The sequence below is a fragment of the Eumetopias jubatus genome, unplaced genomic scaffold, assembly GCF_037043125.1.
Source record: "Eumetopias jubatus isolate StellerSeaLion01/CBP00866 unplaced genomic scaffold, mEumJub1_p1.0 scaffold_10, whole genome shotgun sequence".
NCBI lineage: Eukaryota > Metazoa > Chordata > Mammalia > Carnivora > Otariidae > Eumetopias > Eumetopias jubatus.
The window spans coordinates 77,978,523-77,996,069 of NW_028274816.1; the positions used below are offsets into that span (position 1 = coordinate 77,978,523).

General features: G+C 60.9%; 2 protein-coding genes across 7 annotated transcripts; one reads left to right on the plus strand and one right to left on the minus strand.

Moving 5' to 3' along the window:
* Positions 1-162: 162 nt before the first annotated feature.
* On the minus strand, positions 163-1,203 carry SLC35G6 (solute carrier family 35 member G6). Its single transcript, XM_028124835.2, has one exon. It carries the CDS (start codon positions 1,201-1,203, stop codon positions 163-165), a length of 1,041 nt encoding a protein of 346 aa, XP_027980636.1.
* ZBTB4 (zinc finger and BTB domain containing 4) lies at positions 279-17,357 on the plus strand. 6 transcript variants are annotated; one of them, XM_028124830.2, is made up of 5 exons: positions 2,890-3,000; positions 10,053-10,134; positions 10,371-10,440; positions 10,895-11,997; positions 12,746-17,357. In XM_028124830.2, exons 4-5 carry the CDS (start codon positions 10,904-10,906, stop codon positions 14,709-14,711), a joined length of 3,060 nt encoding a protein of 1,019 aa, XP_027980631.1. In that variant the 5' UTR covers positions 2,890-3,000; positions 10,053-10,134; positions 10,371-10,440; positions 10,895-10,903; the 3' UTR covers positions 14,712-17,357. The 6 variants fall into 6 exon arrangements, with proteins under 6 accessions (XP_027980633.1, XP_027980631.1, XP_027980629.1 ...); XM_028124829.2 differs by lacking the exon at positions 2,890-3,000 and adding an exon at positions 5,016-6,177 and having other exon boundaries at positions 10,045-10,134; XM_028124831.2 differs by lacking the exon at positions 2,890-3,000 and adding an exon at positions 6,912-7,647.
* Positions 17,358-17,547: the final 190 nt, after the last annotated feature.

Below are 17,547 nucleotides of genomic sequence, written 5' to 3' on the forward strand. Positions count from 1 at the left end.
CCAGGTCTTCTAGCCAGAGACCCTCTCCATCCCTGACTCCAAGGGGTGTCCCTCTCCTGTATCAGCTCTTTTCCGGTCACTTCTCCCACGTTTGTATTCCAGTCTCTCCTAGTCCTTCTATGTACCCCTGCCCCCCCAACCCCCAGGCTCTCCAGTTCGATCTCACTCCTCCACCTGCCCTTCCCTCTCACAGCTGAGGTTCTGGGCCGTGATGATGGCGATGCTGCCCAACACCACCCCTGCCCCCATGATGTCGGAAGGCGCCACGGTCTCATAGAGCACGTAATACTGCAGCATCAGGGCCACCACCACCTCGGAGTGCAGGACGGCGCACACCAGGGCGGGGTGGGCCTTCGTGACTGCATAGCTCACACACACAAAGGAGACCAGGGCGAGGATCCCCACGGCCCCCACACAGCTCCAACTCAGAGGATCATTGGGAAGCACAGGGGTCTGCAGTACAAAGAGGCCTGGCACAGAGCCCACCAGCCCCACCAAGCCAAACAGGAAGGCCACTGTCGGTAGGCAAGAGGGGAAGTCCAGGGAGCGATAGACCAGGAGCCCCAGCGACAGTGCCAGGCCGCCCAGGAACGCGAGCACATAGCCCAGGGCAGTGTAGAGGCCCGTGGTCCCCTCCTGCAGTGTCCCTAGTCCAGGTCCCACAATGATGATCAGTCCCAGGGTGCTGCCCAACAGACCACACCAGTCGTAGCCGCTGAGCCTCTGACTCTCGAGGCAGAGGGCAAGGAGAGCAGAGCAGACGGTGGAAGAACCTTTGCGGACCGTGGCCGCGTTGCCGGCAGGCACCACCTGAACTGCACTGTAGGCGCATCCGATGCTGAGGACGTTGAGCAGGGCATGGAGGCAGGCCCGGCCCCGGACATCGGGAGGTCCCAACAGTGGGTCACCACGCAGCTTCAGTAGTAGGGCAATGGGAAGGTGGAAGAGACACCGACAGAGGAGCAGCTCCAGCGAGGGTAAGTGGGAAGACTGGTAAGCCATACGGGAGAAGGGGCCTACAAAGCCAGCCGGCAGGCCCCCACCCAGCAGGGCCACGAGCAGGCCCTTGGTGGCATCGGAAGGCCGGCAGCGCTGGTGCGAGGGGAGGCTGGGCGGAGTGGAGGGCGGCGATGGCTGAGTGAAGTCAGGCAGGTTGAAGTAGGGGTGACTGCCAGCCTGTGAGGGAGAAAGGAGCCGGGGCATTAGGGCAGCCACGGGCCCAGGGGCCCCGGGGTGGGGCGAATGCCAGGCTGGGGTCTGGGACCTCGCGGGACAGTAACCGGGGGGGGGGGGGGGGAAGGGCAGGCTGTCTTGCTGCGGAGAACCCTCGGGAGCTAGAAAGGGCCTGAAACTGGACGAGGGGGGTACAGTCTGGGCCTTGGGCCTCTAAAGCAGGAAGCAGGGGGTGAGCGTCTTGGCGCATCATGTTTCTCAGAGTGAGCTGTTCTGTGAAGAAAAAGAGGACCCAGGGGTGCCCTGTTGGTTTGGGGAAGGGGAGGTAGCCTCAGATGCTGGGCATCTGTGTGATGTCACAGGTTCCAGGGACATCTGGGTACACCATTGTGATTTTCATTTGTGGGTGTCTCCAAGACAGCTGGGAAAGTTGTAGGGGAAGAGACAAAAGGGAGCGGCCAGGAGCTACAGGGAAGGGGGCTATGCCTCCCTGACCCCCACACTCACCATCTTTCCTTGGACTTCCTCTCTACTCCTGGCTCAGGGGGCCTGGGCCCTTCAGAGCTCCAGCCCTTGTGACCTGGTTGGAGTGGGAGTGGGGTTCTTCCCTGGAACCTTCCTGAGGTGGGGGTGGGAGGTTCTTCCCTGGAACCTTCCTGAGGTGGGGGTGGGCCTAGTTTCTCATTGTTTCCAACCGGCTGGCTCTTTATGTCTGTCTCTCTGGCTCCAAAGTTTGTCTCATTCTCTCTCTTCTTTCTCTCTCTTTCTTTTTTTTTTCTTTCTGAGTAGCTCTGTGATGAGACTTCTTTGGCTTTATATTACTTTGTTTATGTATGTCTCACCTTGTTTCAGAAAGGTTTTGTGGGAAGGAGCTCTGAGGGGCTGACGGCTGTGTCTCCTGAGTTCTGAATTTTTGAACGCCAGGGAGGAGTCTCTGGGACTGTCCCTCTGGAGTTTCAGGAATGTGTGTTTCTTCTGTGTGCTTCCACCTGGTGTTTTGTTGGTGGTGTCCCAGGAGGTGCACACCAAGGCGGCTGCATTTATGCACAAGTATACAGATGTGGATATTTCTGCCGGTGGGGACAAAATACCAAGCTGCGTGTTCATCTGCACCGGTAGTCATTTCTGTAGGGCTGGGGCCTTGCCTGGCCCGCAGCCCGGTGGGGGGCCCTGCACATTTCTGGGGAGGGGGGGCGGGCATGTGCGTGTGTCCAGGGCTGCCCCCGTGAGTGTGCTGAGCCTGGGTCTGCGGGTCCCGCTGGGCCGGATTGTGAGCCTGCCATGTTGTGTGTCTGCGGAGAGGGTGTGCGTGCTCTGGGCGCTGTGCCCCGCCGAGTGAAGGGCGTGCAGGGGGCGGGGGGCGTCCCTTGCCCGGGACTGGGTGGTCGTGCGGGCCTGCGGGGGTGCCGCGGCCAGGCCCGCGCCCGCTCGGTGTCCACCCGCCCGGCGGCCCGGCGCTGCGCCTTTCCGGTCCCGGGATCGGTCCGGGCCGAGGCCGTCGGGCGCGCTCGCCCCGGGGCCTGAGCGCGGAGCCCTGCGTCGGTGTCGGCTGCGCTGCGCCGGCCTCCTCTCGGCGGCGGCGGCGCTGGGGGGGTACTGTTTCCGGGGGTGGGGGTGGGGGTAGGACCGGGGCGGGGGGGAGCCGATGATGTCAGCGGCGGCGGCGGCGGCGGCGGCGGCGGCGGGGCCGGGCCGGGGCCGGGCGCTGGGGGGGGCCGGGGCCGGAGCCGGAGCCGGAGCCGGAGCTGGAGGCGGGCGAAACCGGAGCGGCCGGGGGCGGCCACGGGGATGAGCCGGGCCTGGCGGACGCGGCGCCATCGCAGTCAGGTGGGCCCCGGGGCGAACCGGGCAGGGCCAGGGCGGACCGGAGCCAACAGCCGGGCCCCCTCCCCGCTGCCCGGCGCCGCGGGGGCCCGAGCCGCGCCCCGCGCCGCGACCGCTCCCCTCTGGGGTTGACCTGGGGGCTTAGGGGTCGGGGGCTGAGCCTGGCCCCGCCTCCAGGCGCGCGCGGCGCTGGGGGGCGACTAAGGGGGCCCCGGTGCGGCGTCCGGCCCGGCGGCGGCCTGGGGGCGCGATCGCCCGGGGCCAGGGAGGGGGGCTGCGCTCCCTCCCCTCCCGAAGGGTTAATTCTGCAGCCCGGTGCCCCCCTCCCCCCCGTGGGGCAGGTTGGGGGTGGGGTGGGGCGGGTGTGAGCCCGGGCCGGCGCTGCAAGCTGCTGGGAGGGCGATGGCGTAGGAGCCAGGCAGAGAGGGGGAGGGGTGGGCCGCCCAGCGCCCCGGAGTTGGGGTGTGCGGGGTGCGCAGGGCGAGCGGGGACCCCGGAGCCGCCGTGCCGTCGGGGCAAGGTTGTGGCTGTGAGTCCCGGAGATTGTGTGTCTCCTGCTGTGTTGTGGGTCAAGGTAAACCTCTCTTGGGCACCACCGTTTGCTCGTCCGGCAGCCAGGGGTCCGGGTAGGGCCCTCCCTGAGCCACGGGGCCAGAGAGCCTGATGGAGGGGTGTCCAGTGATGTGGGGCAGAATTACAAGAGGTGGCCCTGTGGCTTTGGGTGACAGGTCCGCATTGGAAAGCAGGGCACAATCCATGCGGAGTTTGTCAGATGTGTGGTTTTATGTATGTTTGATGCAGGCATGTGTTTTCTTGCACATATGAACTATTTATGAACTGTTGTTTTCTGCATAGCTGGCGTGGTTGGTGTATGTGCTGTGGAGGGCACGAGCGTGCCGTGGGGATGTGCCCGTCTGGAGGGGGCTGTTGTGTACCTTTGGGTCGGAAAGTGTCACGTCCGGGTCCCCTTTCTGTGCCCTGCCGAGGTGTGGCCTGGTGTTGGCGAGGATGGCCCGCCAGCTGGCTTTGTGGGTCTGTGTGTTGAGTGAGTTGCACAGGGGGGAGCAGGTCTAGAACTCAGGTCTGGAGGGTCTGTGGCAAGTGAGAACCCCCCAGGGTGTGTCCCCAGGTACTTGTGGGGCCCAGGGCACTGCCGTGAGAGGGGCTGGGGACGGGGATGGGGGGGGGGCGAGATGGACAGGTTGTGTTTATGGGATTGTGTGCAGCCGGGCGAGGGCAAGGTTGTGTGTCTGTAACATTCTCTCTGGTATTCTTTTGTGACGTTGTTTGTGGGCGCCTGTCCGTGCCTTGGGGCTGGGAGGCGAGCTGGTCAGAAAACACTTGTGGGGAGGGAGGTGGCGTGACAAGGGCAATGTGGGCCTCAGCCTCGAGAGATCAGCCTCTGGCCGTGTGTGCGTGCTTGCCTTCTGCGAGTCTGAGCGGCGGCCGTGCGGGGCTGCTGGGGGGGTATGTTCTGAAGAAGGCAGGGAGATAAATATGGGGCAGAGCAAGGGCAGCGGGCGGGAGGCCTGGGTGTTGTCGGGGTGGCCTGGCACGTCTTTGTGCGGGGTCTCAGTGCTTGCCCCTCACGGCCCGCCCTGCGTGTCAGGGTCACCGGGAGGAGAGGCCTGGCGGCCGCAGGGAAACTAATCCTGCCCAGGCAGGGCGGCTTCTTGGCCATGTTTATGTAAAGGCCGGGTGTGACTCTGGTCACTGACATGGAGAAGAGAAACACGAAGTTTTCAGTCCCCTCCTCCGGCTTCGCTCTCTTCTCTGCCCCCCTCCCGGTACCTCTGCTTTCCCTGCTCTTCTGTGACGCACGCTCGCGGCCCTGCTTCTGCTGCTGCGGAAGGGTCTGGGAATGGAATTCGCTCACTAGGCAGATTGCTCAGAACAGGTTTTCCTCACCTTTGTGTCTGTGTGTGTGTGTGTGTGTGTGTGTGTGTGTGTGTGTGTGTGAGCACGCGCACGCGCTGCGCCTGGCCTGGCTGCGGGGGGGGGGGGGGGTGGTGGCTAGGAGGGCACTGTGGCCGGCCCTCCGGTGTGATGGGAGTGGGGGCCGCCGGCCTCTGTGTGAGGCCCACACAACAGGTGCATTATGGCCTGCTGGAGGGGAGGGAGGCCTGGACTGGAACTGAGGGCTCCTGGCCCTGCCGCTTCCTCCCTGGCACTGGCCCTGAGTGGAGCCTCCATTCCTCATCTGCAAAATGGGGCTAGATCCTTGCCCTGCCTGTCTTCCAACAAGGACATAAATGGCACATGGAAGATGTACCTGGAAGGTAGCTCCAGTCTGGGGGCTCTGCCTGTGCCCGCCCCTGCGGAGCCCCTCATCGGGGCCTGGCCAGTAACAATAGCAGCAAACTCTTACTGTGCATGTATAGTGTACCAGACGCTGTTCTCCGTGCTTTTATATATGCTCGTTCATTTACTCTTTGCAACACCCCGTGGAAGGAGGTGTTCGAATGATCTTCCTTTTTCCAACGAGACAGCTGAGGCCCAGAGAAGTTAAGTCATTTGCCCAAAGCCACTTTGCTGGTAAGAGGGAAAGCTCTAGATCCTGTGCTCTTACAGGCCGTTCTCTGCTGCCTTTCTGAACGAAGCTTTCTGCGGGCCTCTCTGTGCACGCCCCCCCCCACCTCTCCCCCGTTTCTGCAGAACCTAGCACCTGTACCAGTCCATCTCAGAAGACCAGCGTGCTTTGACAATGACGCAGGGAGTCCCAGCCTAGGCAGTGAGGACCTACAATTGGGTGCTGGGTGCTGGCCGCGGGGGTACCCAGTGTTGATGAGCCAGGCACAGGAGAGATTGTCCTTGGCCTTTGGGTAGGGGAGGGCCAAGAGGGAGGTGGCATTTGAGTTACATTTTGGAGGGCTTTGGGCAAGAGGTTGGGAGAGACTGTGTCTCTGGCGGGAGAGATGGCGCAGGCAAAGACAGGGGGGCCAGGGGCCCGGCGGGGGCACGCTGAGGTGGGAGAGCCCCCTGGGTGCCTGAAGGCAGTCTAATGCAAGGCAGGATTGGAAAGGAAGATTGGAACCGGACCCTTGGATGGATGGCTGAGCCATCTGAATTTTATTCCCGAGTGAGCGGGGGCCGGTGAAGCTTTCCGAGCCCAGGACCAATGCAGCCTGAGCTGGCTGGGGACAGGGCCCCTCAAGGAGAGGGGGACAAGGACACCAGGAGGTAGGCCTGGAGGGAGGGGAATAACCCTGGGCCAGGCAAGTGTTAACAAGGGCCTGAGCTAGTTCGGGGGCCAGAGGCGGGTTGAAGGGAAGCGTTCCGGAGCCATTCCCAAGCCGGGCCGCAGATCCGACCCTGCCTGGTGAGGGCTGGACGCGGGGCGCGAAGGAGAGGGCGGCGTCAGATGGGACACAGTTAGGGCTTAGCACATGAGACCTCATGTGGTGATTTCTGTGACCCACTGGCCGCCCACAGGCCCCTTCAGGGCAGGATTCCGAGGTCTGGCAGAGGGGAAAGATTTTGCATCTGGGTTCACACGAGCCCGGTTCTGCATTTTAACTCTGGTGCTCACATGCCGAGTGACCTTGAGCAGGGTATATCCCTCTCCGGGTCTCTGTTTTCGCATCTGTAAAATGGGGATGATACAAATTCCAGCCTTGGGTGGCTGTTCGGAGGGAATCATGCGGTGAGACAATCCACGCAAAACCCTGGGAGTGTGTCAGGCAAAGCATGAGTGTGCCGGCCGTGGTCACGTCATCCTCCTCATGCCCAGCTGCTGGCCGGCTCAGTCCACCACTGAGGCTGTCTTCCTTCCTGAGGGCGGACAGACCCTGGGACGACTTTTTGAAGGAGGCAGATCCATTCACTCCCCAAAATATTTTGGAACTCTCTCATTATGTACCGACCGGCACCGGTCTAAGCAATGGTGATAGCCGTGAGCAAAGCAGTGAACACCCCCCCCCCCCCCCCGGAGCTGACGTTCTAGAGAGCCATGAACAGTGTGTTGTGCTGAGTGCCAAGGAGGAAGACAGGGAGAGGGCTAGGAAGTGTAGGGAGGAGGGGGCGGCCAGGAAGGCCCTCAGGAGAAGGGGACCTGAGGCTAGGCTTCAAGGAGGTGGGGTGGCAAGGCGTGGGACTGTCCGAGGAAGAACATTTCGGGCAGAGGGAACAGTAGGAGGTGCTCGGAGCCGCCCCTTGGTCACACCTCTCAGATCACGTAGCCAGTCAAGAGTGGGGAAACCACGAAAACAAATAAAAAACTACAAACCACAGAGCCACCAAACTGCCCTGAAGCCTGATTTCTGCCTCCTCTTCTCTACCACTTCCCCCCACTACTTTTTGGGACTGAGTTCCGAGATAATAATAAGAGCGATAGTGTTTATTGAGCACTCACCAAGTACCAAGTACTCTACTCGGTACTGCCACGTCATGAGCTCATTTAATCTCTACAGACAAGCCTCTGAAGGGGGAACGACTCATTATCCCCACCTTACAGACAAAGAGCCTGAGATACAGAGAGGTTAGGGAACTCGCCCAGGGTCACATAACTCCTGTGTTTCTCCTGTAAAACCCTGTAGGGTAGTCGCCCCTGATGGGCAGTTGAACTCCGGGGAGCTGGGTCCAAACCCTGGCTTGGTTAGCAGCGAGCCAGGGGGGCGGATCGCCCCACCACTGCATCTTCTCCTCTTTCAGGTGAGGAGTTTCGCGCATTGAAAGCCTCAGTTTACTCATCTGTACAGTGGGATTGATGAGAGACCCCGCTGTGGCTGTCTGGGGGTCCTTTTGAGTGTTGGCCTGGGATGAGGCAGATAAAAGCTTAGCACTGTGCTCGTCCCACGGACCAGTTCTCGGGTGCCAGCAGGATGTCCTGCAATTCAAGTCGATTCTGACACTATCCCTGTGGAGATACAGTCGGATCTCGTAGATTAAGGACTCAGTCCCATGAGACTGCCCGCTTCAGATGCCAGCCACAAGTCCGGGCCTCCCATACTTCTGGCCGACCAGCTATACATCGGGGTTTCCCATGACCCCCTCTTCAGCTTCAAAAATATGCTAGAGAATTTGCTAGCATGGCCCGGTAGAACTGAAGTTGGTGCTTACTTAGGTTTAGTGGTTTATTGCCTAATAAAGGATATGCTAATTCAGGTGGATAGCCTGGAAAGGTCCTGAGCGCAGGCCCTTCTATCTGCACCAGTTGGGGTATGCCGCCCTCTTGGCAGGTGAAAGTGTTCACTGACCCAGAAGCTCTGTGAACCCCATAGTGTAGAGATTTTTATGGAGGCTTCATCACGTAGGCATGATCAATTATTAACTCAATCTCCGGCCCCTCTCCCCTCCATGGAGGATGGGAGTGAGCTGAAAGCCCCGAGCTGCTTCTTTTTTTTTTTTTTAAAGATTTTATTTATTTGAGAGAGAGAGAATGAGAGATAGAGAGCACAAGAGGGAAGAGGGTCAGAGGGAGAAGCAGACTCCCTGCTGAGCAGGGAGCCCGATGTGGGACTCGATCCCGGGACTCCAGGATTATGACCCGAGCCGAAGGCAGTCGCTTAACCAACTGAGCCACCCACGCGCCCAAAGCCCCGAGCTTCTAAAGATTTTATTTATTTATTTATTTATTTATTTGGGAGCCAGAGAGCACAAGTGGGGGCAGGGGGAGCAGCAGAGGCAGAGGGAGAAGCAGACTCCCCGCTGAGCAGGGAGCCTGATGTGGGACCCGATCCCAGGACCCCGGGATCATGACCTGAGCCGAAGGCAGACGCCCAACCATCTGAGCCACCCAGGTGCCCTCACCCAGGCTTTCTATTTAAAATGGGAAGCTGGGGCTCCTGACCAGCTCAGTCTGTGGAGCATGCGACCCTTGACCTCAGGGTTGTGAGTTCGAGCCCCACATTGGGTGTAGAGATTCCTTAAAAATAAAATCTCTATGACAGGGAAACTAAGAAACTAAGTTGCTCCCTTTAGGCTAGTGATGAGGAGCAGAGGAGGTCATGCAAGTGAAGTGCTGGCTCTCAGCGGGGCCCAGGGACTATGATGGAAGGGGGGAGCTCTCTCCCTCCCTTCTCACTTTACCACCAGAACTGGACACCAGCCCGCACGTGGGGCAGCTTCTGTAGGGGATGGGGGAGCTTCTGCAGGATTCCCGCCCCCCTTCGATCCAGCATCTAGAGGGGTACCACCTGACCCAGTACTGGCGTGTGCCTCGCAGTTGGGGCTGTTAGAGCTGTTGAATAGCTCCCCTCTACCACCTTCCTCGTCCTCTGGGAGAGGAATCAGAGCAGTCTTTTTGGGAACATGACACGGGCTGTGGCAGGGAGGCCTTGCAGCCCAGATCGTATGACTAATAAAGGGGAAAAGAGCATGGTGTTTTGGTGGGGAGGGGGGGTTTGTGAGGAACTCCCGCTGCAGGGTACCTCAGAGGTTGCATGTGGCCCAGGGCGTGGGGAAGGAGAGCCTTCCTGGGTTTCCTGGAGGGTGGACGAGAGGGGCCTCAGCTCAGCAGGCCTGCTCGGTGAACAGGCCCCCTGTTATTCCCAGCTGTGTGCAACTGTATGGCTCTGGAACCCAGATCTTCCGCTGAGAACTGGGACCCCAGAGTCCTGACTGTGCCCACCATGGGGGAAGTAGCTGTGAGGGGCTTTCTGTGCAGTGACCGCCACAGCTCAAATCGGGGTCGCCTGGTATTCCTTTCGGATGGGCCTTCCAGCAAGAGCTGAGGTCAGGGGTTGCATTTCCCTTCCCCCCTTTTAAGCCAAAATCCCAAAGCCACCTGCGTTCAGAGTAAGGAGTGGGACCCAAGCTGCTTCATGCTGGGTCTGACAGCCTTAAAGGTGCCCTCCAGAGACTGGAGCAAGCAGGCATGTGTGTATGTATCAGTCTGAGGTCTTTGGTGGTCACCGGGCACCAGAAACCTGCTCCAAGATTTAGGGGGCTGAGGTGTGGGTGTGGGTGTGTGTGTGTGTGTGCAGGTCCTCTGCTAAATTGACTGTCTAGCAGTTGAGCCCAATTAAAAAACTCTAGTAAATCTATTTTGATATGTAAATGAGGCTATTATAATGAAAGACAACATGCAAATCTTTGATTTTCTTTGAGCCCTGAAGATTGGGCCAAAGGGACTTGAGAGTGATCCAAGAGGCTTCCCTGGACCTATGGGACTAAGCTACGCCGCCGTGTTGTGTGGAGGTGAATTGGGAGCATGCAAATTACCTCGTGCTGGTACTTCTCCGGGCCAGCAGCAGAATGGGGCTTTGCAAAGAAGTGTGTGCCCTCCTAGCTCCAGCTGGATGCAGCTAACCGAGAACCTGACAGGCCCCGGGGAGGGGGTCAGGGTCTGCAGAGCAGCCCGGGTGCCGCCCCCACCTCCTGGGGTCCTTTCCGGGCCAGCTCCCTTCCTGAGGACGCGGTCTGTTTCTCCCCAGAAGGAAGAGGCCCTGCAGAAGGGACTCGTTGAGCCACCCCCGCTCTGCTCCATGTTGGCGGTGCCCTCAGGTGAGACGGCTCGGGCGCCCGAAGCCGGTGGGGGGGGGGGGAACGGGACACCGGACACGAGGCAGTTTTTTGAGGCCGGGGAGCCCTGCGAAGTGGTCAGCGGTCAGTAGTTGTCCTGGGGTCCTCCTCGTCCTCCGGGCAGGAGACAGGTGACCACTGCTGACGTCTCTGGTCTGCGGACTTGGGAGCCTTTGACCTTCGTCATGACCTGAGCCAGCCCTGGCCGCCTCCAGCCCCAGCGTTTGCCATCCTGGGGTTGGATGCTGGCCAGACGAGCGTGGCTAAGGTTAACCCTTGCCTTCTGTGGCCCGAAGTGTGTCAGTCTTTCTCCAGTCTCTGACCAACAGCCCCCCCCCCCGAACGCCCTCCCAACTCACCTCCCTGATGTCGGAGGCCCTGCCCCTCTGCCCAGCCTCTGACATCCCCCCCACCCACCCCCGCTTCTCCCATCCAGGCTGGCGCCATGCCCCCCCCAGCAGAGGTGACGGACCCGTCCCATGCCCCCGCCGTCCTGCGCCAGCTCAATGAGCAGCGGCTCCGCGGCCTCTTCTGTGATGTCACCCTCATAGCTGGAGACACCAAGTTCCCTGCTCACCGCAGTGTCCTGGCTGCTTCCAGTCCCTTCTTCAGAGAGGCCCTGCTTGCTTCAGCTCCGCTGCCCCTCCCACCAGTTACTGGGGGCCCTGCCCCCAACCCCGCGGCCACCACAACTGCCTCCTCCTCTTCCTCCTCCTCCTCCTCTTCCTCCTCCTCCTCCTCCTCTTCTTCCTCTTCCTCTTCTTCCTCTTCCTCCTCTTCCCCCCCTCCGGCCTCACCCCCCACTTCCTCCCCACCCCGGGTCCTGGAGCTGCCAGGGGTCCCGGCAGCTGCCTTCTCGGATGTCCTCAACTTCATCTACAGTGCCCGGCTTGCCCTACCCGGCGGCGGAGGGGACGGGGCAGCGGTGGCGGAGATCGGAGCTCTGGGGCGGCGTCTGGGCATCTCACGCCTGCAGGGCCTGGGGGAGGGAGGCGATGCCTGGGTACCTCCTGCCCCAGCCGCCATGGCCGCCTCGCAGCCCGCAGACGAGGGCTTCGGGCCTGGGCCGAGGCCCGCCGGGGAGTGGGAGGGCGACAGGGCTGAGGCCCAGGCCTCTGACTCGCAGGCCCCCCTGCCCCGGCGGCCGCTGCCCTGCCCGCGATGCGGGAAGAGCTTCATCCATCCCAAGCGGCTGCAGACCCACGAGGCACAGTGCCGACGGGGGGCCGGCACTCGGGGGTCTGCGGGGCTGGGCTCCGGGGGCTCGGGCCCCAGCGGGCCTGCGGGAGTGGACGCCTCCGCCCTGCCCGCGCCGGTGGGCTTCCGAGGCGGCCCCGAGCACGTGGTGAAGGTGGTGGGCGGCCACGTGCTGTACGTGTGCGCCGCCTGTGAGCGCTCCTACGTGACCCTGTCCAGCCTGAAGCGGCACAGCAACGTGCACTCCTGGCGGAGGAAGTACCCCTGCCGGTACTGTGAGAAGGTGTTCGCGCTGGCGGAGTACCGGACCAAGCACGAGGTGTGGCACACTGGGGAGCGCAGGTGAGTGGCCTGGCGGCCAGAGGCCGGGGGGGGGGTGGGGGGGGGGTGGGGGGGTGGGGGGGGTGGGAGTGGTGGTGGTGGTGGTGGCGGCCGGCGCCGAGCGGAGCTGGGCAGGAGTCTCGGGGTGCCAGGGACCACAGCCGGGAGGAGCGGGCAGAGCGTGGGGGCCCAGAGAGTCGCGCCGACACCGGCCCGCTCACCCACTCACCCCTGCTCCCTGTCACTGGTGCAGCCGCCTCCCTCCAGCCTCGGCTCCCTCCCCCCCGATGCTCACTAGCACCTCTAGGTGCCGGGGCTGGCCTGGCCTGGTGCTGTGGGGAAGGCCGGGGCGGGAAGAGGAAGCTGCCCGGATAGGAAGGGGGGAGGGAGGAGCAGACATGCCTGCAGGGAGCCGGAAGGTGTCTTTCCTCCATACGTCCCTGCTCCTGAGACATTTCTACCCCCTGCCCTCCGCTCTGTCACCGGAGCTTCCAAAGAAGGCTTTGTGAGTTAGGCAAGGCGTGTGATTATTCCCGGTTCGCAGATGGACCAGCTGGGGCCTAGCGTCTCACAGCCGGTGGGGGGCACTGAGCTAGGACTTGGTACCTCTCCTGAGGCTGGCAGGATGGGACAAGCAGCATGAAAGGAGGGTGAGCTCTGCGGGAGCCATAGGTCTGAGTGGAGGACGTGGGCAGCTGAGGCCCTGGCTTCAGGGCCCCTGACTCCAGTTGTCTCTGTCCCCGCCCTGTTCCCTGCTGTCCTGGCCCAGGTACCAGTGCATCTTCTGCTGGGAGACCTTTGTCACTTATTATAACCTGAAGACCCACCAGCGAGCCTTCCATGGCATTAGCCCCGGCCTCTTAGCCAGTGAGAAGACACCCAATGGAGGCTACAAGCCCAAGCTCAATACCCTCAAGCTGTACCGCCTGCTCCCCATGCGGGCAGCCAAGCGGCCCTATAAGACCTACAGCCAGGGAGCCCCCGAGGCCCCCCTCTCTCCAAGCCTCAACACACCGGCCCCCGTAGCCATGCCTGCCAGCCCGCCGCCCGGACCCCCACCCGCCCCCCAGCCCGGCCCCCCACCCTCTGTCATCGCTTTCGCCCGCCCCGCTCCCTCTGTCATTGTTCACGGGGGCGGTAGCAGTGGTGGAGCAGGGGGTGGGCCGGCCAACACGGGGGGAGCCCAAGCTGCCTCGGTCATCACTTACACTGCTCCCCCGAGGCCCCCCAAGAAACGTGAGTACCCACCGCCTCCCCCTCAGCCTGCAGCCACGCCAGCCAGCCCGGCCACGGCGGGCAGCCCGGCCACCGCCGCGGGGCCGGCCGCAGCCACGGAGGAGGCCAAGGGCCGGAACCCACGGGCTGGAAGGACTCTGACCTACACGGCCAAGCCAGCCGGCGGGATTGGCGCGGGTGGGGGTCCCCCTGCGGGGCCCGGCCGGGGCCCCTCTCAGCTACAGGCTCCACCTCCACTGTGTCAGATCACGGTGCGGATCGGCGAGGAGGCCATTGTCAAGCGCCGCATCTCAGAGACTGACCTGCGTCCCGGGGAGCTGAGCGGAGAGGAGGCGGAGGAGAGCGACGACGACGACGACGACGACGACGACGACGAGGACGGGGACGAGGACGGGGACGAGGACGAGGAGGGGTCGCGGGCTGGCGCGGAGGACCAGCTCTGGCGGCCCTACTACTCCTACAAGCCCAAGCGCAAGGCCGGGGCGGCGGGCGCGGGCGGCAGCGGGGGCGGCGCGCTGCCCCGGGGCCGCCGGCCGCCCCGCTGGAGACAGAAGCCGGAGCGCAGGGGCTGGGAGGACACGCCGGCGGCCGAGGGCCCCGCGGGGCGCGCCCGGGCCGAGCGGAGGCACCGCTGCGCGGATTGCGCCCAGACCTTCGCCAGCCTGAGGAAGCTGCGCAAGCACCAGGAGGCGCACGGCGGCGGCGCGCACGGCTCCCGCGCCGGCCGCAGGCCCTCGGGCCGCTTCGCCTGCCCCCACTGCGCCAAGGTGTGCAAGACGGCGGCCGCCCTGAGCCGCCACGGCCAGAGGCACGCGGCCGAGCGGCCCGGGGGCACCCCCACGCCGGTCATCGCCTACTCCAAGGGCAGCGCCGGCACCAGAGCCGGGGAGGTCAAGGAGGAGGCCCCCCAAGAGATGCAAGTCTCCTCGTCCAGCGGCGAGGCGGGCGGCGGGAGCGCTGCTGCTGCTGCGGAGGGAGCGTCCGAGACCGCCTCTCTCCAGGACCCTGTCATCTCAGGGGGTGAGGAGCCCCCGCTGGTGGCAGGAGGGGGCACCTATGCATATCCGCCTGTGCAGGAATTTCCACTGGCTCTGATTGGGAGCGGCAGGGAACCTAGTGGTGGGAGGGGGAAAAGTGGCAGCGAGGGGCCGGTGGGGGCTGGGGAGGGGGACCGCGCGGAGGGGTTGGGGGCTGCCAAAGTCACCTTCTACCCAGAGCCCTACCCGCTCGTCTATGGCCCCCAGCTCCTTGCCGCTTACCCTTACAACTTCAGCAACCTGGCCGCTCTCCCGGTTGCTCTTAACATGGTCCTACCTGATGAAAAGGGTGGGGGGGCCCTTCCCTTCCTTCCAGGGGTTTTTGGCTACGCAGTCAATCCTCAAGCAGCACCCTCTACTCCCCCAACCCCGCCTCCGCCCACTCTTCCTCCACCAGTCCCCCCTAAGGGGGAAGGGGAAAGGGCAGGGCTTGAGAGAACCCAGAAGGGAGATGTGGGGTGAGCTCTGGGCCCACCTCCCCCCTTTCACCAGACGCCACCCTCCCCGAACCCCCTGCCACTACCAGCTCCCTGGCTTCCCTGCCCCTTGGGAGCCCCTCCACACTCTTGTGCAGGGACTTGGGGGCCCCTGGAGCTCAGGGGTCAGGCTGCTTTGTGTGAGATTGTAGTTTTCCCATCTCCTGGGAAGGGATCTTGGGTGGTTCCCCTCTCAGTTCTCCTCCAGGGAATGGCCTCCATGAGGGGCAGGGCCAGCTCCCATCCTTTCTCCAGCCCTTGGGGCAACTGAGCAATATACTTATATGACTCTCTACTCACGGCCCCCACCAGCTCTGAATGTCTAACCTACCCTCCTGATTCGTAAACCCCCGGGGGGGGGGGGGAAACCATCTCTCTCGCCTAGTGACCTCCCCTCATTCTGAAGCTTTCTCTAAGCCCCTGCCTAGATGCTTCCTAGCACATTCCATTCTTCGTGGCCCAGGGCCTGGACCAGACCATTGTGATACCTGACACCCGCCCATCTGGAAGCATGGCTTCCATTCTTCCCAGGGGTGGGTTTCTGCGTCCCTGTCTCCTTGGCTTCCATGCCTTTAGATCTTCCATATTCCTCCTCACTCTCCTAGACTCTGGAGATGGCCTCTTCCAATCCAGGTCAAGGAGGTGTTGGGGGGAGGGCTACCCATCTGTTCCACGGCTGAGCACTTTCCCAGCCCAGGGCAGCACTAATCTTGGCCCTATCTTGACCCCCAAATCCAGTGAGCCCCAGATTCTTCCAAGGCAAAGAGGTGAGTAGATCACACCTCTTCCTGCCTCTACCTATGGCCTCTTCTGGGCTAAATCAGATTTGGGGGCCAGGAGGAGGGAGCTCCATATGGGACGGGGAAGGGAATCTACTTTCTCCCTGGTTTTGTTTTGTTTTGTTTTGTTTTGTTCTTTTCCTGATGGTTTCTCCCAAACTAGACCAAATAGCCAGAAAAGTGATGGGGGTTGGATGGGTGGGTAAGCCCAAGATTTGCACATGACCTCCCATCCTTACCTTTACCTCCATTTTCCCCAGTCTCGCCTCCCTCACCATCCACTCCAGGTGGTTTTTGGGGAACCATCCTACTCTCTTGGTGGGCTTTGGGGTATCCCCACCAACTTTTCCTCCAGAATAGCACCTTACACCCCATCTTTGACTCAGTTCCCCACACCCAAAGATCCCAGCCTAGGGATGGGGTGCAGGGACCTTAAACAGTCCCTAATCCCTAATTTGCACTAGTTAACCCTGGTCAGGGGTCCGTACGTTTCCTTCCAGTGGGGGAGTTGAAGAAATGTTTGCTCCTAATTCTCTCTGACGACCGGGCGTCCCCACTCTGTGATCGGATGAACATTTCCCATCCCACCCACCTCCCCCCTCCCAAAAAAAAACCCCACAAAACAAAAAACAGCTCACAAGGGGAGAGTCAGGTTGGGGGAGCAAATCTGATAAATGGGAATTAGAGGAGTGCAGTTTAAAAGGGGGAAATGCTGCCACCATTGAGATGGGAGCTTAATCCCAGCTACTGTTTTCCGGGGCCAAGATGGCTGCCCTGTCTCGTGGCTGAAAGGGCAAGATCATGGCTTTTGGAGGGAGGTGAGCTTGGGGGAAGGACCAGGAGCATCCTCCTGCCACCTCTTACCCTCCTAGTCTACAGGAAGGGGGAGGTTTTTGACAGGCTCCTGAATGTTAACCACGGAGGAGTGTCATTCCTTCTCTCCTCCTCTGTCTCTTTGCACTTTTCCTGGTCTTGGCCACAGTCCGAGTGAAGAGTTCCTACTGAATGTACCAAGTTCCAATTTTTAAGGGGGTAAAATGCTTAAAACGGGAAATGCAAAAAAAAAAAAAAAAAATCACTAAAAAATTCCCACAAATCTCGTTTCTGGCACTTTAGAAAAACTGCGAAAAAAGAACATAATAAAGAATACATATATATATATCTACACACAAATTTTATATATACACACACACACACACACACATATATATATATACACACACATACACACACACACACAGCGGAACCACAAGGGAGACAGAAGCCTTGGAGGCAGGGGGCAGACGTGATGACAGCTCTCCCATATCCTTAACCTGCACTCCTCTGAGGCAGAAAGGCACAGGTAACGGAAGGAGTTGAGGATGGACCGGGGGATTTGAATTTCAGAACAGGTCAAAATTCCAAAACCACGGACATTTTCGGGAGAACTGAGATTGTAGACACTTATTTTTTTGGAAAATATGATTTAGGAAACTAGCTTCCAGAATCTGGTGGTTCTGGGCAACAAATGAGATCGTGGCAAATTGGAGATTAAAATACGTGTATCCGAGCTGGGGAACTTGAATATTGTGACTTTCAGATGTTGGAAATTTGGGATTTTGCAATTCCGTCTTTTGAAAATTATTCAAGTCTTGTCAGTTTGTGCCCTCTTTCCCCATGTTCCCTGGGGAGAAGGGTGATGGTGGAGTGGAAAGGCCACTGGTTCTGTGCCACAGCACGCAAGGTTTAGAATCCTACAGACTGTAGCTCTATACGTAGTGAGGACCCAGATTTAGAGAAACTGACCAATATTTATCTCCGCATCTGTGTGTGTGTCCAACTCTCTAGGCCAATAAACCAACAAGACAAACAAACTGTGCTCCGCACTGGGATGCCAAGTGCACTTCTTTGCGTGGCTGGCGAGTCGGCTGGATAGGGACGTGCTTACCTTGTCCCCCAGGGATCCTGGGAGCTGCGGCTGTATGATCCCTCTGAGGGCAGGGCCTCCAGCAGCTGAGGAGGTGTGAGGGCTTGGTGACCCTGCGTACTTCACTATAACGACTG